General features: G+C 40.5%; 1 protein-coding gene across 1 annotated transcript in view; it reads right to left on the bottom strand.

Annotated features, from left to right (window-relative positions):
- Positions 1–25,213, bottom strand: part of LOC103358955 (aryl hydrocarbon receptor nuclear translocator-like protein 2) — a 37,388-nt gene that overhangs the window by 5,223 nt on the left and 6,952 nt on the right. Inside the window, exons 2-16 of the mRNA XM_008284118.1 lie at positions 16,023–16,134; positions 14,638–14,676; positions 14,512–14,553; positions 14,117–14,274; positions 13,952–14,034; positions 13,769–13,861; positions 10,827–10,944; positions 9,467–9,616; positions 4,851–5,085; positions 4,309–4,415; positions 3,944–4,094; positions 3,029–3,084; positions 2,830–2,941; positions 1,105–1,195; positions 304–400 (exon numbers count right to left, since the gene is read on the bottom strand). Coding sequence (XP_008282340.1) covers positions 304–400; positions 1,105–1,195; positions 2,830–2,941; positions 3,029–3,084; positions 3,944–4,094; positions 4,309–4,415; positions 4,851–5,085; positions 9,467–9,616; positions 10,827–10,944; positions 13,769–13,861; positions 13,952–14,034; positions 14,117–14,274; positions 14,512–14,553; positions 14,638–14,676; positions 16,023–16,134 — 1,644 coding nt within the window. The remainder of the gene's footprint in view (positions 1–303; positions 401–1,104; positions 1,196–2,829; positions 2,942–3,028; positions 3,085–3,943; positions 4,095–4,308; positions 4,416–4,850; positions 5,086–9,466; positions 9,617–10,826; positions 10,945–13,768; positions 13,862–13,951; positions 14,035–14,116; positions 14,275–14,511; positions 14,554–14,637; positions 14,677–16,022; positions 16,135–25,213) is intronic.

Below are 25,213 nucleotides of genomic sequence, written 5' to 3'. Positions count from 1 at the left end.
AGATAGATAGATAGATAGATAGATAGATAGATAGATAGATAGATAGATAGATAGATAGATATTGTGTATATAGGATGTTATTGTTTACATTTTGTCCAAATGTCTTTTACTTCTGGAATCTTTCATATGATCTAATTAGACTGAGCTGATTTTGAAGGGCCTCTAGCTGTATACATAGTTGAGTTTCTTACCATTATAAACTATTTCAAGAATTTTTTGAACAGCAGTCCAATTTCTGTTCTTTGTCTTTGCAGAGATGTAGAGAAAAGCAGTTAAAACGTTGGATTGAAGACGGTCCGGTACCTGTACTCTCAGAAGCTGCACTGCTAGCGCCCGCTGCCGTCCTTGACTCAGACTGGGACTGTGATGAAGTGCCTGCTGCCTCTTCTCTGCTGGACGCCTGCAACAAGCCATTATGCATTAAAACACTGTACAGAGCCCCATGTTTCACCTTCCTCCACTCAAGTGTGTAATTAAACTGAGGAAAACAAGCTGCTGTCTCTCTCCAACACAGTGTCTCTTACATCTGAATAAAACTTTCTGGTTCACAGAGACGCTATAACGAGATGTGAGCATGCTGTGGTGGAAGTACAACTCAAAACTTTACTGTACTATGAGTGCACCACCTCAGAGGAACAATTATATTACAAGTACCAGCACTTAACAGTATTAAAACATGCGGTGGTGAACTCAGTGATTCCAAACTGATGACCAGAACGTCCATTAATTTGCTTGAAAATGTACAATGTATAAAAGACGAGCTTTAATTAGCTTATAAATACCACACGGCACCAAAATTTGCATAAAATTGCATATGTCGCTTCTCATTTACATGAGAAAGCTTCCAGGCTATGAAAATCCAATGCCATATAAAGGCCTTATGAATGAATTAAAATGAAATCTGGTCATGCCTCCTAAAAAATTAAACCAAAGATGAAGAAAACTGTACATGGGAAAAATGAAACATTTGAGTATAATGTGTAAGTTTATTCTACAATCAGCAGGCCAACAAGCACACTGATTACAGTTTGAGCTTTGTGGTAATTACTAATGAAAAGAGTATGGTTTGCCTCCAGTAAATGTGCAGTAAACTAGGTCACTCACACTCCTGCTGGTTTGTGGGGAAACCAGCGGACATTTCTCCAGGGCCGCACCAAACGGACTGGAAGCTCCGCTTGATGGAGACGAGTTCACCCTGTTCAAAAACAGGTAAAAAAAATTACAATGACAGCTGAAAAACACAAGTTACTAACAAATAGAGATGTTTTTTAGAGATGTTTATATACCTACACTCTATAACTTATTTAAATCTTATTCGTATTTGATGAAACCTCATGTTAAAGAACCAGTATAATGCTTTCTTGGGTTTCCCTAGTCCTTTATAGCTTTTTTGGAAGCGAAAGGGAGTTAATCTCGCAGAAAACATTGATCCCTACCAGCCTGAAACACTTAGGCTTTTCCTATATTATTTTTTTATGTCACCATGTAGCACGTTAGTCTGCCTCGTGGCTAGCTTAGCCACGCCCTCAAACAAAGCTTCCTTCCATTATTTTCCCTCAAGCGCTGATTCTGCCAGAGGTTAAGCCATAGACTGTATAAAAGATGGACGGAGCAACCGGCCCTAAAAAATTAAGCCAACCTGGAAGTGTCAAAAACCTGCAATATCACTACGTCCACTAGCTGCTGGCTCCAAAAAGCCCTGGCTCCCATAGAAATGAATTGTAAAAGAAGTGATCACAGATCACCAAATACTGCATTCCTACAGCTCAGGATTTTTTTCTTATTAGTTTTCATGGTCAAATCCAGAGATCAGGTGGTCAATCTGAAAATAAATCAGTACTGAATTTTTTAAAAATCGTCAACATTTTGCGGGGCAAGGGGGCGTGGCTGGCTTGATTGACAGTCAGCAGCGACCATATAGACGAAGCGAGCAGAAGGTGGTAAATGTGGGCGGGCAGAGAGGGCCTGCCTCTCAATCCGTCTGACCAATCGCTGCTCCTATGGCTCCGCCCCCCTCCGACAATTTTTGCGTCACTGGCTCCAAAAATCCAAGATGTCAACCAGGAAGTAGTAAAACCCTGGCTTCATTTTCTCAGTGCAGAAACCAGCAGGTGATGTCACGGCAGCTACGTCCATCTTTTATACAGTCTATGGGTTAAGCTACACAACCAATGGTGCCTCGCTTTTGCTGACCAATCAGAACAGACCGGGCTTTTCAGGAGGCGGGCCCTTAAAGAGGCAGGAGCTAAAACGTAGCATGTCAGACAGCAGGTGAGAAGAGGTGCTGCCACGATGTACGCAATGAGACAACTGAAGTGTTTTTGAACAATAATGCATGTAAATATATTTGAGTGGACCCCCAAAATAAAATGATAAACCATTGAATGTGCAGAATATGGGCTCTTTAAGTTTATGATTTGGGGCGGCTGTGGCTCAGGTGGTGGAGCAGGTGGTCCACTGATTGCAATGTTGGCAGGTTGATCCCTCAAGTGTTCCTGGGTACGTTGGCAGCCCAATGCATGCTAGTAGACCCTGCATGGCAGCTCAGCCACCACTAATGTGTTTGTGTGTGTGTAAATGAGTTAATGAGAGACAGGCTGTAAAGCACTTTATAGGACCGAGCTAAAGTTAAAGGGTGCTATATAAGTGTGAACATTCACAATCAGGATCTCTAAAGATGTCAATATATCTACAGTACACAGCACAATTTATTATGTTTATGTTAACCCATTTGTCCATAGTATTTATCAAACCGTTTCCCTTTCTGTAAAGAAAAGTCACTATTTCTGATTATTGTTTCTATTTTGTGCCTGAATTTCCAGAACCCACCTGTAGGAGTCGATGAGCTCATTTGCGATTTGGGTCCCTATGCTGCCTGCGTAGATCATCGTGCCAATGCCACTGGAGATGCTGGGAATCACAGGTATCTGCTTTGTGTCGTCTGCTGAAGAAAGATTTAAATAAAATAAATAAATCACAAAAAAGACACACACAGCACCAGACACACAGTACGGCATGCATTCCTTACCCTGAAGTGCGTTCGAGCTGCCTGCTTCCTCTTCATCTTTAGTGTGACCAGGCCCCCTGTTGGTACAAAGGAGAATGTGTGCTGCTTTAACCAGGAATACAAGGCATTTTACAACTGTGTGGAAGGGATGGACACAAAAATAAAGGTTTTTGGACCTTCAGAGAAAAGACTACCCAATCTGTTCTGTTACATTACAGACATTCACTAGCAAAAACAGAAAAAAAAAGTACTAATATACTGTAAACCCTAAAAAAAAAATCTGGTCAAAACTCTAAATATGTCAACATCAAAATCAATACAAATGGAGATTTACTCTTTTACAACGGTTGACTGTAATATAATACTATTTATAATTTATTAAAATCAGCAAAAAATAGCATTCTTTTTCTGATATGTTGTTATTTGAAAGAAAAAATGTGATTTTCTCTGTTTCGTTTGAGAAATTTGAAACAATATCGACTATAATCCCAGAAAAAAGTAGCTCTTTGAATGTCAACTGTAAAAAAAAAAAGATAAAAAGAAACAGCGTCTGCATCCAGATTCTGTATTTTTACAAATACTAATATGTTCTTTACAATGTGCGACCATAAAATGACACAGATTTACTGTTTTACTGTATTTAAATCAGCTATAAATATCATTATTTTATAGATATTTGTCTTCATTTTCATCTGTCTTACAGTTTTTGAATGTTACAGTTTTCCTCTAGTTTTTAGTTGTCTTTTTATGGCACCCTGGCAGACAGGTTTTCACACATTGGACTATTTTTTACAGTATATCATGATTCTGTTTTTGCAGTTCGCTGAAAAACATGATTTAAAAAAAATGAATGAGTGTGTTTCACGTCCTTCCTCCCACATTGCCAGTGTCAGTGAGTGTGTTGTGAAGCATCCATAGAAACAGATCAATACTTACAAGACGAGCCTGTTTGAAGACACGATAAACTCAACTTCTTTGGTCCATGGATTTGTGAAGCTAAACCACTGACTTTGGAGTGAAACGTAGGAGCCATATTTTGTTTTGAACTTGTAGCACTTTGTCTCAATCTTCTCTTTGCTTCGAAGAACTGCCAAAGAGATTGGACACGGGTGTCATCACAAAGCCCAGTGGAGAGGAAGTGTTGCTTCAAGCCCTTTGGCCAACACTTTAAAACCACAGATGGGATTGACATATTTTATAAGAACTGCTACATAAGAAAACAGAAGTCCTGCAGCTGAACGATCTCGGCTATGTGAAAATCAATATGGGATTAAGGTTGCCACCAGCGGCACCACCATCACCTTGCCTGTGTTTCTCTGCGAGGTGCTGCAGGTCGTCCTGGTGAAAGTACTCATAACACGATGTGCCAAGAAGCTCTTGTGGCAGATAACCGATGACTGTCGTAGCTCTGGGAAAAAAGAGGACAAAACCTGAGTTTATTTTTGATCCTGGTTTTCTGCGTCTCTTTCGCTGCCTCTCAGGATTGTGCACAAGTGAAAAATGAAAGTCTCTCGTGTAACATTCATCAGCGACACACACGGGAAATTTGATAAAGTGATTATTTATACTTGTGTTGTGAAATTACTTCCCAATAAATGAGAAGAGATTTTCATATGATGCCATCAAGATGCACAGCTCCTTCTGAGAAACAATGGCAAAGACAGAAAGGATTATCTCCACTGACAGTTTAACTGACAAAAACTCTACGCTCAGAGGGCTCTCACCACCACCAAACTCCTCTGCCATTCCTTTCTCAGCGGAACCGTGTACTCAGAACAAATCCAAGACTCAGGCTGAAAAGACAGAAGCTGCAAATGGGTGTAGTTAGAAACTGGGAACTCACTGTTGATCTACAAAAGTGAACTTGCCGTCGATCGCACAGCGGGTGACAAATTCGGTGGGCTTCACGTTGATGTCTTTGGAAGGCTGGTGGGACACGTGAGGTTTGAGGCGACACACGGTCACCAGGCAGGTCAGGCTTGAGGTTTCCTTGTCGATGTCGCTCTCCGACTCCAGCTGGCTGCTGGGCCAGCTCCGCATGTATCCAGTGCAGTGGAGGGTACAATATTTGTAGGTGTCTGTGGGCAATGAACAAGGAGTTAGTCAGGAAGTTATCAGCAGTCAAACTACACACACTGAGTCAGAGTGTAAAAAGGGGCAAACAGCATCTCATCCACTGGTTCTGATTTGAGTAAAAATTATGCGATTACGTTGGAAATACGCTGTTTAATTTGTTAGCTTTATGCCTCTCATCCTGTTTGTGTTGTATGCTTTTTTTTTTTTTAAGTTATTTTTTTGGCATTTGTGCCTTTATTGGATAGTGTTAGTGAGAGAGAGACAGGAAAGTAGGGGAGAAGGACATGTGGGAAAGGGTCATGAGCAGGATTCAAACTCATGACCTCCACATTGGGACTGTAGCCCTGCACATCGGACGCCAGCTCTACCAGGTGAGCTATAGCGGCGCCCCTGCATGCTATTTTTTTAATCTGCATTTTTATGCGACTCCTGTTTTGATTCTGCATCTTTCCTTTCTTGCATATTTTGGGTAATGGTCTGTGTTCTGTATATATATTTCTGTCAGAACTTATCTAAATCATATCCACAGCTATTGTGGTTTCAACAGTCCGGCTCATTTTTTTCTTGGTCTCAGGTAAAATACACTTGATTAAATTAGTGGAGGGCTGCAAAGTGGCACAGTTAGTAGCACTGTTGCCTCGCAGCAAGAAGGTCGCTGGTTCGCGTCCCGTTGGGGGCACTGGGATCTTTCTGCGTGGAGTTTCTCCCCGAGCAGTGTGGGTTCTCTCCAGGTTCTCTGGCTTCCTCCAAAAACATGTTGAGGTTAACTGGTGATTCTAAATTGTCCGTAGGTGTGAATGTGAGTGTGCTTGGTTGTCTGTCTCTAAGTGTAGCCCTGTGATAGACTGGTGACCTGTCCAGGTGAACCTGCCTTCACCCTGAGTCAGCTGGGATAGACTCCAGCCCCCCATGACCCTAGTGAGGATTAAGCAGTGCATAGATAATGGATGGATATTAGTGGAGCTACTTTTCAGGTTGACTTGCAGTGGGTTAAAGTAACTAAATACATGCTACTTTATACTTTTACTTCGCTGCATGGCAGATGGAAGTATTGTACTTTTGCTGCATTACAGCAGCTCATACCTGCAGTATGTGTCTCTTTTACAGTCTGAAATCTTACATTTTAAAACAGGCTCATGACCTACAGAGTCTTGTTTAAAGTGAAACCAGTGCTTTCCAGGATTTTAGTCTTGTGACCTCTTTCCAGAAAAGCAGAAACTGGTTGGGTTGCTTCTTGTGTTTCAGAGTTCTAGGAGTTGTTAGCAAATCAACCAAAAACAGATTTGGCCTTTAAACCTGTCGGCTGGTTTCAGGTTTGAAGCTCAAAGCGGTATCACAAAAACAGAAAAAGATCAAAGAGAACGCCACGTATTAATCCAAATCTGTCCAGCAGAGATTTGTGTTTAATAAGTAGTTAAAATGAGTTTTACTTCAACCAGCTGCAGCGGTAGAATTCTACATCTGTAGTCACAATGCAGCCTCTAACACACAAGCCACACTAAAGGTTTTATAGGCTGATCTAGTATTTCACTGTTGATACTTTCACCTGAAAATAACTTATTTTTTTCTATTGACAAGAATCAAACCAGGCCTGTGCTGTAACCACTGGGCTGTCGAACCTATTTTTACTTAAGACATTTAAATGTAGAACCTTTTAAAGTACTTTTAAAGGATCTGAATACTTCTGTCAAAACTGGTCACGTGTTTTAACGATCGAGACTGTCTTTATATTTTAGCTACTGTCATCAAATCTCATGAAAAGACCAAAACCTAAAATGTGTCGGTCCTTGTCTCATAACATTCTGACTCCACAACCTGTCTGGAGCTCTCAGCCTCAAACACACTGTAGCCTAAAATCTCAATCCTTAAAAAAAATAAAATAAAAAGTAGCACCAAAATCTAAAATTGCCTTCTTTTATCCCTCTTTTTTAAATTCATTTATTTCTTTTTAGGAAAAATCGTTTTCTAAAACAGCTGTGCAATCATGTGAAATGCTACACAGACAGACTTGTGCATTTTTGATTTCTGCTGCAGCTCAATGTGTGAGAAAACTCATGTGTTTTAGAGCTCTGTGTGGGGGATTGACTGGAAATAAACTACATGTTCTCAGGTAATGAAGGAACGTATCACCCAGTGCAGCAGTGTGACTCACTGGTGTGTGTTTCTGACAGCAGTGGAGCTCTGAGGCACAGAGGAATCAGATATATAGTGAAAATATTTGCATCAGTGGCAAGTCTTAGCCCTCAGACACTAACTGTCACTTTGCATTAAGATTTATTATTGGTGATAATTACAGTAAATGATTTTATATACAATATTACTGAACTTGTATGATGTAAAGTTGGATGTATTTTCATCTTCTGGGCCATTCAGGTCTCTAATTTCATCTTATTTGACTCTCAGCTGTTCCTGTTCTTAGTTGATTCACATAAAATTTTCAATTTCAATTTTTTCTAATAGATTTTTAAAATAATTTTAATGACTTTGCCTCCTGATCATTACTGCTATGTGTCCTTTTATTCTCTTACTTGGCTATATTGTAAATGATTGAATGACGTAGTTGAATTTGTTTGTGTTATCAGTTCTGGTATTTTTTTTGTGGAATTTGATCCCTACAAAGAATATAAAAGCTGTGACCTGACAGCCATGTGTTCAACGTATGACACGAGGTCAAAAGTCGTCAGCAGTGAGTCGCTGGTTTGATTCCCAGCAAACCCAACCTTTACCACATGGAACTGCCCTGCTCTGTTTGTTTCCATATGTTTGTCTGTCTCAGCTGTGACTGTCAAAAAAAGGCAAAAATAATTAATAAATTATAGAAATAATAACATAAATAAAATTAAAAGTGTAATAAAGAGCATAAAACAGTCTTGTCCTTCAATTCTATGAAATTTTAAAAGAAAAACACTTTCAAATGCTTGTATGACTATAAGAAATATATCAAATATAAGACAGTCGATAGAATAATTGTGCATTTATTGTGTACAAAAAAGCCGTGACAGTCATGAAAACTGTAAATTAAGGCAAAGTTCAAGGGTACTGCTTGTGTTGTTTATTTGTTGTGATGCAGTTGCTGAAGTCGGCCACTGTGTGGCGCCACAGCTCCTGTTTCTGCTGCCACAGTTACAGTAAGTGGAATTTGGACCATCTTCTTACTTTGGTTATACAACGCTGTAACACTGACCTACTTCCTGTGCAGGACAACATGTTTTAAATTGTGGTATTTCTACGAAGAAATCAGTCAGGAAAACTGACCCACATTGTTGAGTCTTTCATCAACAGACAATACGCTTTATTATCAATCTGTTTGTCATATTATATCTGTACAGAATTTAAGTGTTGTTTCATGTGTTTGGTCTGAAGATGCTTCTGTCTGTAAACTAGGAAACGTGGATGTCAAAACACATATGATGCCTTTCTGTAATTAATACCTCTAAAAAGCAGCTAAAGCGATATAAAGGTTTAGTCTCACCAACTTAAATTCAACCACAGCAAAGTTTTGCCTTCTTTTCTAATCAGAACATTTCTGGTTTGTCCCCTATGCAAACAAGGACCTGAATATAATTTCCACTACATTTCTTTGTTTCCACCTTCCTAAATACTGTCGTCATTGCTTTTAAATGCCTTATTTATCTTTTGGTCCACGACCTCCATCCTCCTCCTCCTCCTCGTCTCCTTGAGCTAAAGTGCCCGGCACACAAAGCTGAATAGTTCCTGTCTTTTCTAGAAAAAGAAAAAAAACTCATTCAGACTGTTCCTCTCAGCGGAATCAGTTTAAGTACTCTCAACAGAGCAAATTAACTGAAACAAAATGATCAAAAATAGCACTGGAGGGGGCTGTGGACTCCAGAGGGTCAGTGGGTTTCTTTGCATTTCCATTCAGTCTGTGTATCCAGATTCTATCACGTCCGGTTGGAGGTGAAGCCTTATCTCTCTGAGATCACACTCAAAGTGGCTTTAGAGATAACAGAGCAAGGTCCAGCAGCACGTTAGAAAGCTCGACTAAACTGGCCTTCAGTAGCAGTTTGACTACCTGCTAAAATGTTGTGTTGATATTTATGTAGTTTCATACCAACAATAGAAAGCACGATATAAAGGTAGCACAAATACTTCACTTTAAATGTTCTCGCTATTTTAGGTAGAGCAAAAGTGAGAATAATCTGCTTGTATTTACTAGAAAATAGGACACCGCATGGCACAGCAGGACCAGATCAGAGCAACCGGTGGTCATGTGAACTGTTGTTTCCGTCACGCTTTAAAATCACTTGCTCATTCACTAGCAGTGTGCTTGGTCATGTGGACAGCACATGTGGACAGCGCAGGTGTGCATCATGACCTGATGCTGCACCACTAAATGGGTAAGCAGCACCAGTCTGGACCCACCTTTCTTTTTGTAAGTACTGGGCAGCGAGTGTTTGTCTTCATGCTTCCCTGCCACCCGACTGTGCTTCATGCGACAGAAGAAGGATCGGCGAGCTCCAGAAGACAAGTGGGACGGCCTGACGGGGGCGTCCACCTGGACCTGGACCCCGGCTGCACACAGAAAGGCTTTTGTTACGACCACATACAGCAGTTGTGCTTGGTTTCTTTCATTTGAATTTCATATACAGGTGGTGACAAATGATAGTAAAAACCAACATGAAGTGTCTCAGTCAGGTGTTGGGTCACTACATGCTGCTAGAACAGCTTTGATGCGCCTTAGCATTGATTGTACAAGACTATGGATTCTCTGGGGGGATGGAACACAGTTCTTCCAACAATGTGTGTAAATTCTCAGTCACCCAGGTCACGGTCATCCTAAGTGCTTCAGTAGGAGGCAACTGGACTTCTCTTTTTGGTTCTTGAGGACATATTAGGTCTCCAAGAGGCTTCCTTGGTTCTAACTGGCTGGTGGAGAGTTCCAGGTTGTTTTTTTTTCCCACCCTCACATCACATGGCTTGTTAATGACCTGAGACTCACATGACTCGAGGTGTTAACGGTGGTGAAACTGCCTGGTGAAGGATCTCAGGGCTGCATTGTGAGTACCACCTCCCCTGTTTACAGATGGCTGTTCTAGATTATCATAAGTGTCTTCCTTCACTCCTCTCTCAAACCAGCTGTCTTCTCTGTCCAGAATGTGAACATTGCTACCCTCAAAGGAGTGTCCCTTGGTCTTTGGTGGACTGTGAGCTCCTCTGGACAACACTGATGAAAAGAATCATTCACATCTTGGTAGACACTCCATGTGGATGGACATTTTAAGGGGGTTCACGTGGACTCTCACCAGCTTGGGCAGAAGATAAAACTTACATCACATGGACCTTTGCAGAGCTTTGCAAATGAAGAAAGTATAAAACCGGCCTTATACCTTCTCTATGCAGTCTGAGTGGGTGGTCGTATGCATCCTTGGCGGCATTGTGCAGGCATAGATTATGTAGATGGTGTTCTACTGGGTATGTATAGAAAGGAATGGTGTCCTCCAAGCTCCAGGCAAACTAGAAAATTGTACAATAACAACTACTTGTCTGTGGTGTCCGCAGCTGTCCATGTGAGCGTCTCTAAAGAGTGCAGTCAAGGCTTAAGAGGGCAAGAAGATCCAAACCATGCCAACTAAATGCCCCCCTCAGTATAACAGAACCACCAGATCCCGTCTAGGGTCAAAGAATCTACTTTTTCCTTTAATTTGTTACCCATCTGTCTCTCTCGTTATCTTGCTGTCTTCCAGATAGGGTTACTAGTTTTTTTTTTTGCCAACAGACTTACTTGCTGCATCAATGAGGCGCTGTCGAGGGGACATATCAGAAGACGACAGCTGCTCCTTAACCTTGTTGATGTCTTTGGGGTGAATGAAATCGAACAAGCTCTGCCCAGTCAGATCCAGCTGTGAACACAAATGACATGCATCTATTAGCTCAGCCTTTTCATAACCGTTACATCTTTTATTGTGCGTTACCATCTAAACCGCCGCTTGTTTCTTACACTTTGTGCTACTTGTTCGCTTAATTTGAAAGACACGGAGACACCACACTGTGTCTACACTGTGTCTGAGGACTTACTGCAGCAGGGACCCAGTCAAGGTTTAGTGGTAAGCCTCCGTATAACACATGCTGCCCTGCAGACATGGAGTCAGATTTCTTTAGAAGCTTTTCTCCTCCATTCCTCCTAATCCCCAGTCCTCTCTGCTTGTCCACAGTGAGTCTCAAAGTTGGAAAATCAAACATGTTGAGCAGGTGTGGCTGTCCTACCAAGCACTGCATATCAGTTTTTAAAAAATGTATGAAAGCTCAGAGACTGCAGCAGAATGAGTAACACGGCCTTGATTATTATGTTTTACTTGCGGTATTGTTAGACCTTCATCAGAGCGTCATTAAAATTTCCCACATGTTGCTCTTGTTTCCTCATAAAACCTGCAGGCTCCACAACAACCATTAATGTGAAAACTAAATGACGTGCCAACAGCACAAACTGAAGCACATGCTGGGAGCAGATGAAGCAGAGAATTTTATACGGAGCTCAGGAACTGGAAAAATGTTGTAAAAGGTTATCAGACGAGTTAAAAATCTAAATAATGCAATACAGTCAAGTGATTACAGTTTGGTGTAAAATAGAAATATGACGCTTTACCTCTCAAAAGTTAGTAAGAAAAATAGTTTAAAAGCTTCTTCTTTTTTTACCCTTCTTCATTGGTCACCTAATCAGAGCCAACAGTGTGTTTCTTATATATCCATATGGGGGAACATTTAGAGTTATATGTCTGTGTGTGATGAATAAAAGTCCATTACAATCTCCTTTTTACGTTGCTTTGGTCTCTTCCAACTATTTCCAAGAGAAATATCTGTGTTTTCAGCTGTTAGATGTTCCACTTTGTTCTCTAGAGATTTGCTAACATTAATTTGATGCGAGGCAGGTGTCATTTAGACTTGTTTAGTAGATGTGTAACTTGTTTCTCTGTTTGAAAGCACTTTATCTGCTGTAACGACTGTTAATGTGCTTTATAAACAGCTTGAACTGTCTTGCATAAATGAAAGCTGCTAAACACAATGAGAACCAGACATTTAAGCTTAACTAGCATTCTAGCTGCAGCTAGCTTCTTTATTGAATGCAAGGCAATATAATACTTAAATATAAAGTCAACAATTATTCAGATGGCAGGTTAACACCAATTAAATTAGCTGGCTAAGACTTTTGTATGCTTGACTTGGAGAAAGAGTAAATTAAATCACACACATCTACAACAAGCTAATTTTGTTACTCTTAGCGTATTAGCTAACGTGACTGAGCTTGTAGTGATGCTATGCTAGCACATAATGTGGCTGATTAAAATCACCCCCATCAACTCACAGAATAAAATGAGCCAATACTTAGGTTGAGTAAACTGACTAAAGGTTAAATAAACAAATGTTTGCAGTTATTTTTAGACTTCATTCTCGGCTTTGTGCACACTACTGTGGATATTTTGTAAAATGAGCATGTTTGTCTAGGCTTGGACCTCTCATACACAAATTGTGTTTTAGGAAACTCAAGCTGAGATGTTTTTAAATGCTTTCTAAAGGGCACAGTACTATTACTTTGGTGGGAATGTAAAGCAGGGAGTTTGGGAAGTGATAATGTCTTTCCTCTTCACACTGTCGCTTTTTGAAACGAACTTGAAGCAACAACTTTGGCAGATATTATACTGGTCTCTTTAGGTTTGGCTGGCACTAGTAGTTAATAGTTTACAACTTAACTTGGCATTGCTGCACCACCTCACCAGTGTTACCAGTCCTAGAAAAAAAATGGGGACTCCACAAACTACAAACATTGGTTATTAACATTTTTATTGTTTTCCACACTCGTCTCCTCTCTGCTCCGTGTAAACACAGAATGCAGTTCACCGGAAAAGTCCCTGAATTTGTTTCATGTTTTTACAGGATATGGTGCAAACTGTTTATTTTTGGCGGATTTTAAAGGAGACGTGTAGAATAAAGTGATTTTGATAAAATCATGAGTTTAAGCAGGAGTGCAAGAGTTACACATCAGACATGGCACATTCAAGGACCACCGGAAAACTGAAAAACCAAACAGTTGTGTTTTACAGTTTCTGACTCTGTTAAATGGTGTGACTTTGGCAATTAAAACAAAAACAAACATCTTTCAAACCCACCAGTGGGTTTTAGGGCTCAGAGGCTAAAAGTCCACAGATACAAGGAAATGACAGAATCTACTTTTCTAGTATTTGAGATGTTGTTGAGACTGGCCTGCCAGCTACAGTCATTTCACTTCTTATGTGTACAAAGATATTTAGTAAAACGATGGGGATGTGGACAGAACTTTTTTTAAGCAAGAGGAAAGAAATATCTGTCAATAAATGACGACTTTATCAGTGCAAACAATGCCTTAGTTTTATAATTGATTCTGTGATGTTGTTTTGGGGCTGCACGCCACTTCTGTTTAACTTTGCTTAAATTCAACAGCAAGAAAAATTACACTAAGTTGTGTAGCTTGGGTAGCCCTGTGATAGACTGGCAAACTGTCAAGAGTGTCCCCTGCCTTCGCCCTAAGTCGGCTGGGATAAGCTCCAGCCCCCCTGCAACCCTAGTGAGGATAAAGCGGTGTATAGATAATGGATGGATGGATGTGTAGCTTGGCCCCCTCCATTAGCGTAATGCATGCAACTTCTGAATTTATAATGATTGTAATTAACGCCTAACAGAAATGCAACACACCCGCGTAAAGTTGAGGATCTTGGAGACGGACTCGGAGATGAAGAGGATTTTTGCCCGGTCACAACTTACAACTAACAGGAACCCATCGGCAGTCTGATAGGAGGACAAACAGACATATTAGCAGGTAGACAGGTAAAAGCACAATCAAACTGGAGTAGCTGGGTGTTGAATATGAGCAGCTACCCTGAGCAGAAGGTGTCTGAGGTCATCATGAGGCAGGATGGAAGGCTTGCAGGTGGTGTCTGTAAAGGCGCTGCTTGTCCCTGCTGAAGAGAACACACTGAGCACTGAGACCAGCCAATCTACGTGTTCCTGACACTTCAAATTACTGGATAGGTTCAAAGTTACCTTTGAGGGCTTTCAGGTGTTGTACAGCCTTCCGCAGCACAGTCAGTTTGTCAAGTTTCCGAGCCATGGGCTGACAGGCAGGGATCATGGCAGACAGCTCATCGATGAGGTTGTTCATTTTGTCCCTCCGCCGCTTTTCGATCTTGCGGTGAGGCTCCCTGTGGGAACATTTAACAGTCTGGAGCATAAAAACTTGAAAGGAAGGATTCATATTCCAATCTCTACCTGCTGTATCTATTTTGGGGGAAATGATTACCTGCTCACAATGCAGCTATTTTAAGGCTGCTGAAGTCATTATGGTTTAAAATAGCTGCTGACATCACAAACTAAATGAGACCAAAGAAAAAGGCTTTTCAAGACACAGATGGTGCAGTAAATTGATAAAATGGAATCACCTGAAGCATTTCATTTTGACTTGCTGATCCTCCCCCTCGGATCTGCAAATAAAAAGATCAAACATCAAAGCGTTCTCTCTGTCAAAGTCTTCTCTCTGTGGTAACATAGCTGAGAAGTCAGTGTACCTGCTGAGGTCGTCATCCATTTGGAAGTCCAGGCCTTGCCTGTAAGATGGAAGAGACACAGTGTGTGTTACTGAATACACTGCCTGGCCAAAAAAAAAAAATGCACCACCTGGATTTAACTAAGCAAATAGGTCAGAGCCTCCCATTGGATAATTAATACATGGGTGATTATGTTTCAGCTGGCGACAAGTTACTTAACCCGAACTGATGCAGTGAGTAGCTTCTCATTTCTTAAAGACACATCCTGTCAAAAGATGTGAATCTGTTTCAGAAGGCTCAAATTACTGGCATGCATAAAGCAAAGAAAACATCTGTGGCGATTGCTGAAACTACTAAAATTGGATGAAGAACTGTCCAGCGCATTATTAGTAACTGGAAGGATAGTGGGGAACCATCATCGGAAAAAAAATCTTGAATGACGGTGATTGGCGTCACTTAAACGTTTGGTGAAATCAAATCGAAAAAAAACTAAAGTAGAACTCAGGGCTATGTTTAATAGTGAAAGTAAAACTATTTCCACATGCACAGTGTGAAGGGAACTAAAGGGATTGGGACTAAACAGCTGTGTAGCCTTAAGAAAACCACTTAGCAGTGAGGCTAACCAGGAAAAAGGCTTCAGTTTGCTCAGAAGCATAAAGATTGGACTCTGGAGCAACGGAAGAAGGTCATGTGGTCTGATGAGTCCAGGTTTACCCTGTTCCAGAGGGATGGGCGCACCAGGGTAAGAAGAGAGGTGGATGAAGTGATGCACCCATCATGCCTAGTGCCTACCATACCAGCCTGGCAGGGCAGTGCTATGAGCTGGGGTTGCTGCAGGTGGTCCGGTCCAGGTTCAGCAACATGTCCAAAGAATGAAGTCAGCTGGCTACCTGAATACACTCAATGACCAAGTTGTTCCATCAATGGATTTTCTCTTCCTTGATGGCATGGGCATATTCCAAGATGACAATTCCAGGATTCCTCGTGCTCAAATTGTGAAAGAGTGGTTCAGGGAGCATGACACATCACTTTCACACATGGATTGGCCACCATAGAGTCCAGACCTTAACCCCACTGAGAATCTTTGGGATGTGCTGGAGAAGACTTTGGTCCGACTCTCCCATCATCAATACAAGATCTTGACGAAAAATGAATGCAATGCTGGACGGAAACAAACGTTGTGGCATTGCAGAAGCTCATCTATTTGCTGCAGCAAGTGCGTACCGTAATCAAAGCTCAAGGCGGTCCAACAAAATACTAGAGTGTGACTTTTATTTTTGGTCAGGCGGTGTGTTTCGTAAGGAGAAGACATGCATTGTACGGTGTCAGATGTACTTCAGAGAAAAACACAAGAGTAATATGACGCCAAGTTTTGCTTTTCTTTACAAACACAGAAGTCCTCTTACTGTACAGGGGTGTCTGACCTCTCCTCCACATCTCCCTTTCGTTTCCTTGGCAGCTCGACAGCTGGCAGCGAGGGACCGGCTTCACTTGGCCCTTCTTCCTCTACAGCAGGATCTGGTGCATAAAAAAACAACCATCACAGGGATGTGAGAAACGACAGATGAATACCTCCGCCTTGCACTCTCTCCAGTAGTGCTGGCTTTCCAGATGCTTTGTTCAGACTGTGACTGAATGTCTGAATAACTGAATGACTGATTAAGGCTTTCTCTGCTCTCTTGAGTTCATGAAGAGTGAAGCTGACAACACTGGTTTCTATTTAGTACAAGGGCAAAAGCACTGATAGAACTAGAATGACTGCCTCGTGGTTGTACACCTCTGCCAACGAGGTATACAACAGTTTATGTCAACATATGTTCAGACGTATATGTACTGAAGACTTTAAAGCGTGTAAGTTTACTGAGAGAAACTAAATCATGGTCATATTCTTTGTATGTGTTCCCATACTTGGCGCACAATGTTGATTCTGACAGAAGTTGTAGCCCAGAAAGGAGACGAAGCTTCGAACTTGGATGTTGCTGCAGAGAAGCTTTCAACCCAGAAGCCCAAAACATGGACACAATCACTTCATTTTCAAGGTGGGAAACACAATATCTCCTTCTGTGAGTCCCAGTGTTGAATGAAGGCCAGAGAGGTTCTTGCAGAATATTGACTCCAAAATGAAGTTGACCTTTTGAATATCAGATGTCATCACAGCATTAGTTCATCCTATTGTGAGACATTCTCTAAGAATATATGTATGAATTCCTCCAGTATGGTCCAGAATGTGTTTTGTGAATTCATGGCGACCTTCAACCTTTTTATCATCAAACTCTGTTCAGTTCATTGTTGAGTCCAAGTGAATGTTTGTGTCAAAGTTGAAGAAATTCCATCAAGACCTCAGTGAAAACTTGCTTTTAAGAGAACAGGGCAGACAGATGGATGCTGTCACGGTGCAGTGGCAGAAAATATGTGGATTTTATATTGTTTTTAATTGTTTGACTTTAGATATTAAAAGGTTTTGAATTACATTATATTATTGTTTTTAATTTAAGGCCATAAACTGACTTAAAATGTTTAATTTTTAAACCTGCAATGTGGAGCTTTTGTCTCCCCCTTCTGGTAGTGGGAGTAATTACATATGGCCTTGCTGTCGATTGTTGCAGCATATCGGGAATATTCACACAAAAATCTAAACCAACAATTTCCCTGAGGTTTCCACCAAGTGGATCAATAAAGTTCTATTCTATTCTATTCTATTCTATTCTATTCTATTCTATTCCATTCTATTCCAGTCTATTCTATTCTACAGTAGACCTCCAGTATACCATGAACAACAGAAATATGTACCTGCCTACCTATGAGATGTGTCAGAAAAGTTTCAGGACTGGTGTCACAAACTATGTAATTTATTTCCAAACTACAAGGTTTCCCCTTCAAAGTCATCCCCCTGGAGTCTAACACACTGTCCCAGCGCTCTCTTTCACGCCGCCATGCACTCCTGGAAGGATTCCTCCGGGATCCTCCACTGCTCCATCGTCACAGCCATCTTGATGTCGTCCACGTCTTCAAAACGGGTCCCCTTGATGACCCCCTAGAGCTTGGGGAAGAGGAAACAATCCCACTGAGCCAGATGGGGCGAGTAGGGAGGTTGCTCCAGCACGGAGATGTTCTTCTCAGCCAGGAATTGTCAGGTGCTCAGGGCGTTGCGAGCAGGCGCGTTGTCATGGTGAATGAGACTCTCGCCTCTTCTCGCGCACTGAACGAAGCAAACGCTTCAGGATCTCTTTGTAGACGTGCTGGTTGATGGTCTGGAACTGTGACAAGAACTCGCAGTGGACGATGCCCCTCACATCGAAGAATGCGATCAACATGACTTTGACTTTGGACTTCGACTGCCTTGCTTTCTTCGGCCTTGGCGATGTCGGACTCTTCCACTGAAGGCTCTGGCGTTTGGTCTCCAGGATGTACTGGAAGATCCATGACTCATCATCGGTCTGGTTTGGTTTCAAGACACTCGAGGATGTCCTGACACACTTGCATGCGTTGATCCTTCTGAGCAGTTTCGACACCATCTTTGTGAAGACTTTCCGCATGCCCAACTCTTGATGATAATCTTCCAGGCGTTATCCCCGTTCATGCCTAGCTCATTCGCGATCAGTTGAACAGTCAACCGACCATCGCCACGCACCATCTGCCTGACACACTCAACTTTGGCCTCAGTCCTGCTCGTTGAAGGCCTTCCACCATCTTCCACATCCTCGCGTCCCTCTTTAAACCTCTTGCACCACTCAAATTACGCGATTACTTTGAAGGGGAAAACTCTTGGTTTGTAGTTTGGGTTTGAAATATATCTTTTGTGAGACCAGTCCTGGAACTTTTCTGACACACTACCATTACAGGAACTCAACTGGCAAGAGCTTGAATTTAATGGACGATTCTTTTATGTAAAGGTCTCGCACAAACATTTTAGTTAAGATCCCACCAGTACCTTTGTTTTTTTTTTTTAGCAAGAAGTCATGATTGCAAATCTGTGGCGCGTCAAAAGTGAGGAGGAGCTGACTTTGTTAACTGGTTACCAGTTCAGCAAGAGTTTCCAGTTTTATGAACTGATTAGATAGAAGACTGATATGTCTAGAATGACTGAAACTAGCATTAAAAATAGTCTGCAAGATTTTTGATACAGCTTTTTAATGCCTAAATACATAATTTACTTGTATTTACTTGTATGTATTGTAAATAGATAAACATTTTTCATTGGTACAACTTGACCTGCATTAAATAAAAAACTTAAAAAAAAAACAGCATTCAACTCTAGTATATAAAATCATGATCACCATTGGTTTAATTTCATAATTAAGTATTAAATTGCTCATATTATTACAACCATTTCATTTATAATTTCCTTGTTGAAGGGAACCAGCCAGCAGAGCTGTTTCTAGTGTTTTGCTCTTTAACAATCATATTCAGGTTCATAGTGCCTGTTTGTGCATTTTTGTGGTTACTGATCGGTTATATAAAGCTTTTTTTTTTTTTTTTTTTTTAAACTTAATTAATTTTGATTACCTACCACCTAAAGAGATTCCACATGTAAAATCATTTTTGTTCAACCATCAGCATGACTCATCAATCACATTGTTTGCAGCAGTGGGTGGTAATTATTTTGAAAGGCTGATATCTCAGTCAGGAATGTTGCTCTGTGGAAAAAGCCATATGCGGCTTTAAAAACTGACCCAAAAACTTTTCGCTGAGCAGAACAGCCAAAATTTTTTCCCCCTTTCGTCTTCGAAGTTCTATTTAGTCTCCTGCCAAACCAACAGCCGCTCGTCCCTCGCACACTTCGGATGCCTTGGCTCATTCCTGTCCAGTCATCTGTTTCTAGGCAAACTGTCCATGCAGTGGCTCGGGTTTGCCAGTGAACGGCGCCAAACCTCCAGCTCTGCTCTCTCGGTCTGTTAGTCAGGAGAGGCACGTGAGTGAATGGGGTTTGGGCTATCGTCTTACCTAAGGCTTATATAATGCTGTAACACTGACCTACTTCCTTCTCAGGACTCCCCTACTTTAAATTGTGGCATCGATTTGGGGGAAAAAAAAGTGTTGATAAAAGTGAAGAAAGCTTCTCAACGTGACTGTCGGTCAGGACTAACCCACATCCTTCTGTTTTTCTCACTGAAGGAACAAAAGCAAGTGGTGAAAAGAGATGGTTTAATGATGAAACCATATTTTTCTCAGCTAATTTTGCAATACAAGCTGCATTACTGAATATCCAGGATTAGTGAAAGAAAAACACAGCGAGGACAGTTTGTCTCTCAGGTCATGGTAACCGTTCTCTTCAGGACAAAAGGCTAAATCACAAAAGTAGTCTGTTTTTATGAAGAAGAACATCATGTTCAATTAAAACAACAGTGCATGAATTAAATGATATTGACATCATTTACTTTAATCCCTCCAGAGGACTTTAGTGGGTCATCACTGACGCAAAAGTGGAATGTGGGAGTGAGCGTCCGCCGGCTCTGCCTTCCACCCACAGCGGCTCCCCACCGCTGATGCAGCACAACAGGCCCCTCCACTGTTTTTCCTGTTTCCTTGTAAGTCAGGAAATCTTCCCTGGGCACCTGAGCGAGCCCTGCCTGCTGACTGGCCCAAACGTGACTTCGAAGAAGCCACGATACCATCTGAGCCAAGACTCAACCCTCTGAGTCACGCCCGAGCCAAAAGCACCGGTCGTGACAAGAGCTCTGACGAAAGGCCAAGCCTGCGGGGCAGCACACGACATACCACATTATTGAAATGAACACAGACCACCACTCGTGATGGAAACACACAGGAATGCAACAGAGTGGGGACGACAAAGCGTATGCACCGTATGACCTACATGCACTCCTGCACCTTTAAGTGCAAATTTAATGCCACTTGAATAACTTAAAGGGATTTGATGGTGGAAAACAGAGTATAAATGGCCTCATTTAGATTGTAGAAAAACCAGGAAAAATCCCTGCTCGTAATGCAATAACCCAGTTTAATATGACACCAACCAGGGACTGTTCAGAGTGGCCAAACACTAATGCCTAAACCAATAAATAACCACCAAATGGAGCAACAATTATGTTAAACACACGCATATTTTTACTTCTCTAAGTAGCTGCTGAAACGAGGCTGATAGCTGATGCTATGATACAAAACATATTTATGCAGCGATACTAACGAATAACAATTCTACACTCAGGCTCATGAGCCACTGTCCTGTTATGTCCTGACTCTAACTCCAACCCAGAGCCAAGTTATAAGAGAAAACTACACAATAACAGGTCATAAAGGGTGAGGACGCTCTGCTGCGTCTCCAAACAGCATAAATTACAGTGACAGTGTTTTTAACAACCAGAGCAAACATAGATACAAGCTGGGTTGAAGGTTCAGAGACTCCTGCGCAAACATATGACAACTTTTTAAGATTCTAATAAAAAAGCCATGACTGTGATCCAGCAACTAAACAGCAGAGAGTCTTCAAAATATTTTTTCAAACCGTAACTTTTTGTACAATTTAGTGGTTTACAATTGATTTAAATCATGTGCTTATAGATGAACAGTCATAATGTACCCTTATAAAGACCATGTGTATCAGTTCAATGACTCTATTTAAGTAATTTTCAGTAATGGAATCATTGAGACACATGCGTCTTTGTCACAAAAACTAAACCGATCGTGCATCATAAATTTACCACATTCTGGAAATATGACTACTGGGTCATAACTATACACTCAGTAATGCTAATATTTGGTTAAGTGTCCTTCAGGCATTTCCACCTCAGCTAGCTGCTCCTGATAGCCGTCTGGTCGTATCCATGGACACTCTTCTTACCAGAATTGCTGCAGTTCAACTAAATTCTTTGGCTTTGACCAGTCTAAAACCTTAAATCTAGCCTGATTTAACCATTTCTTTGCCGTTTATTATGTGTGTTCAGGGTCTTTGTCTTGTTAAAATACCCACCTGCCTCCAACCCAACCTACTGACTGATGATTGTAGGTTTTCCTGAAGAGGAACTCTTTCTTCTTCATTGTTCCATTTATGAAAATTTGATTAACACAGTTTCTTTAAAAACGAGCCAGCAGATTTTGTCGTATTTCCAGAAGCTCAATGATAAATTTATGAAAGCATCCAATCCATCTTGATTGGTTTTTGTGACAAACACACATGAGCTTCAACAATTTGTTAAAAATAAATAAATAAATAAGAGTCATTGGAAACTCAAGACTGCCATGATCATCATACACATGGTCTCTACAGGTGGATGTAAACTTTTGTTCATAACTGTACATACAACCAGTGTCCCTCTACTAATTACAAATGCAAACAAATGCAAACAAATGCTCCTACAGGGCTACACTTAGAGACAGACAACCAAGAACACTCACATTCACACCTACAGACAATTTAGAATCACCAATTAATCTCAACATGTTTCTGGACTGTGTGGGAGGAAGCTGGAGAACCCGGAGAGAACCCACGCTGCACGGGGAGAACATGGAGACTCCACACAGAAAGATCCCAGGTGTCCTCACCGGGATGCGAACCTGCGACCTTGCTGTGAGGCAACTATGCTAACCACTGCACCACCTTGCAGCCCACTCCTAATATCCCATTATGAAAATACAAGATCAAAGAAATATGTCATAGGATGGAGCAGATTTAGTTTCAGCATTTCAAATGTACTTAATTTTACACATTCTCTTCATGGCTACAAAACGCCTTTACACATTTTGTTTGTTTGTTTGTTTTACCAAAATAATTAATTGTAAATGTAGATGTTTTATATTTTTCTGTACTCTCTTACAACATAATAAAAAAGTCAAAATAAAGGTAGGAAACAGCACTGATGTTTAAATTTAAATGGTTTTAACAAGTTTACTACAAAATATGGAAATCATAAATGAAAAGCTATAAAGAACTACCTGAGAGGAACATTTAATTCATTAACTAGTTACTGGCACTTCTGTCTTTTCTGCTCACATTTCTAACAGAGATAGGTGATCATGGTAGCAAAAGTGGAAGTTGAGCAAAGCTTGTTGTTGCATTTTGAACACATTTGCATTGTACAGGAAAGTCTAATTAAGTTTGTAAAATTCAAGATTTTTTTTAATAATCTTCTCCAAAACACACTTAAATCCTTTAAAACAACAAATATTCATATCTTGTGCCTCAAACAGCCAGTCTACACTCTGTACATTTCAAAGTTAAAATCACAGTCAAAACTGGCAGGAAATATGAAGAAAACTAACATCACAGATTTACTCAAGTTTCCTCAGAACAAAACACAGTTTACCAAAAATAACCGTGTCAGTAAACCTACAGTAGCAGGAGGAGGAGGCGTGAATCGCAGAGTTACCCTCAGCACAACACTAATGAGTTCTGATGATAACATAATGACAATAATTACACCAACTTCATATTTTGTGTAATTTAAACTGAAATTTCTACGTTGGTTGAATTAAAACAAACTTCAAGTTGCTGTAAAATAATTAATTTGGCTTGGCAATTTTTGTTAAGGTTCAGATTTCACGTCCCTAAAAAATGTAAAAACTTGTGTTTAAGCAACCAGTTATTAAGGAACTGGTTGTTAAAAATACCTTCGATAGCATAAAAATAAAAATCTTCTAAATTCAATAGAGCTTGCTGATGGAACATAAATTCATCAGATGTTCCCAAAACTGAAAGAGGATGATGCAAATTGTTGTGCTCATTTAAAAAGAAAATCCTCGGCAGAATCTTAGAGACACATTTCACACATATACACTAACACACACACACCAATGTATGTGGAGAAGAATGGGGCAGATCACTGATAATAAACACTGAACACTTTCTATTCCAAATCCAAGAACTGAGCCAAGAAAGAGTCTTTACATCAGGTGACTAACTTCCTCCACTCAGCTTCCTCACAACACTGCATTCCAAACACCAATCAGAGAAAAACTAATTAGAATTCAATGTGAGGAAACTTATTGGAACACTGGAAAGAGGAAACTAAAAGCCAAAGTAGATTCGAACGTTATCTGGCACTAAAAAGAGACGATGACTTGGCAGAACGTTTCTATACTGTAAGAGACAGAACACTGAGACACGACCTCACCAAGTAGAGGCTCAGTGAACGCAAAGGAAACAGAACCACACAAACAGTCTGGGCAATCAAACGAGTGCTGATCATGATAATGACAGCAGAATGTGTGATCCCTGTTCAACAGGTGAGGCTGAGACAGAAATACACCCTCTGCTAGAATGTAAAACATCCAGGGAAATGAATGAAAATGAAAATAAAAGAAGCATCAGCATGCCACAGCCTCACTGACGGTGAATAGACGCCACATTTTAATGCTGTATTCAGATTTGAATTATTCTTGCTGTTAAACTATTTGGACAAATTTAGTTTCTTGAATCTTTTGTATCATTAAAGCTGCTCTGGACTGAAAATGTATTCACATACCTGTTTTGCAAAACCTTCAAACTGACAGCTTCCTTTTGCCGACATTCAACTCAGGCGGTAGTTTCACAGCACCAGTTAGGAGATCCATCAACACCACTAAGATCACCACCCTCTGCAGTTCTAACAACTCTATCCATCCATTAGCGCTCCGTGTTCAGACCTCTGATGTGCACCTGTGGCTCTCATCACTACACCTTCGCTTTTTACTTTCCAAAAATGCGACATCACCTTATTTTCTGTCTACTTTTTGTCAGTTAAAACTCTGACGGAAGTACGCTCAAATATGCTTTTTGTGTTTAATTTGTTACAGATTTATGGAAATGTTAGCAATACTTTACTGCAACTAACAGCTATTTTCATTGTTGATTAACCTGTCAGTTATATTCTCAGTTAATCATGTGGCTCATAATGCGAACATAAGGTTCCTCAGTTTCCTCGTGCCCAAGGTGACGTTGTTGAAACACATTTTTTTAGTCTGACTAACAGTCCAAAAATCCAGATGTTAACCCCGAAGCGTTCACTGTCTTTATTTACTGTGAAAGACTCAAAGGTTGGAAACATTTTGTTCATTGTGACCTCGTGGTGACAACAGTGTGCAGCAGGTGGTGATACAACACGAAGGTGCCCCCATAGATGGTACGAAAGGTATGAAGCTCATATTTATCATGAGACAGAAAATAACAAGAAAGAAACACTGCATAACTACAAAGAGACGCAACATTATGACAAAAAGAAGATGTAAAGTTATAATGGAGACAAAATAACTACAAAAAATACCAAGAAACCACAAGGAAGTATAACACAAGACACAACAAAGAGACTACAGTTACTCCAAAGAGACAAAAAATACCTGCAAAAAGATACAAAATGATTACAAACGTACTACAAAATGATGGCAAACAGACACAAAACTGACATAAAAAACACAGAGGAAAGACAAAGAGACAAATTAACTATAAAGAAATACAAAACAGCTACAAAGACACAAGACGACCACATTAAGACACAAAATAACTACAAAGAAACGTAAAACCGACAAAGAGAAACTGAATAAAGACAAAAAGACAAGAGCCACAAAATAACTACAGAGAAAAGAAAAAATATTGCAAAGACACAAAATTGCTACAGAAAGATATAAAAACTACAAAGACATATGAAATAACTACAAAGACATAAAA

Source organism: Stegastes partitus, unplaced genomic scaffold, assembly GCF_000690725.1.
Source record: "Stegastes partitus isolate 25-593 unplaced genomic scaffold, Stegastes_partitus-1.0.2 Scaffold346, whole genome shotgun sequence".
NCBI lineage: Eukaryota > Metazoa > Chordata > Actinopteri > Pomacentridae > Stegastes > Stegastes partitus.
The sequence above is the reverse complement of the archived record's forward strand: the minus strand, read 5'-3'. Positions and strand labels throughout refer to the sequence as shown.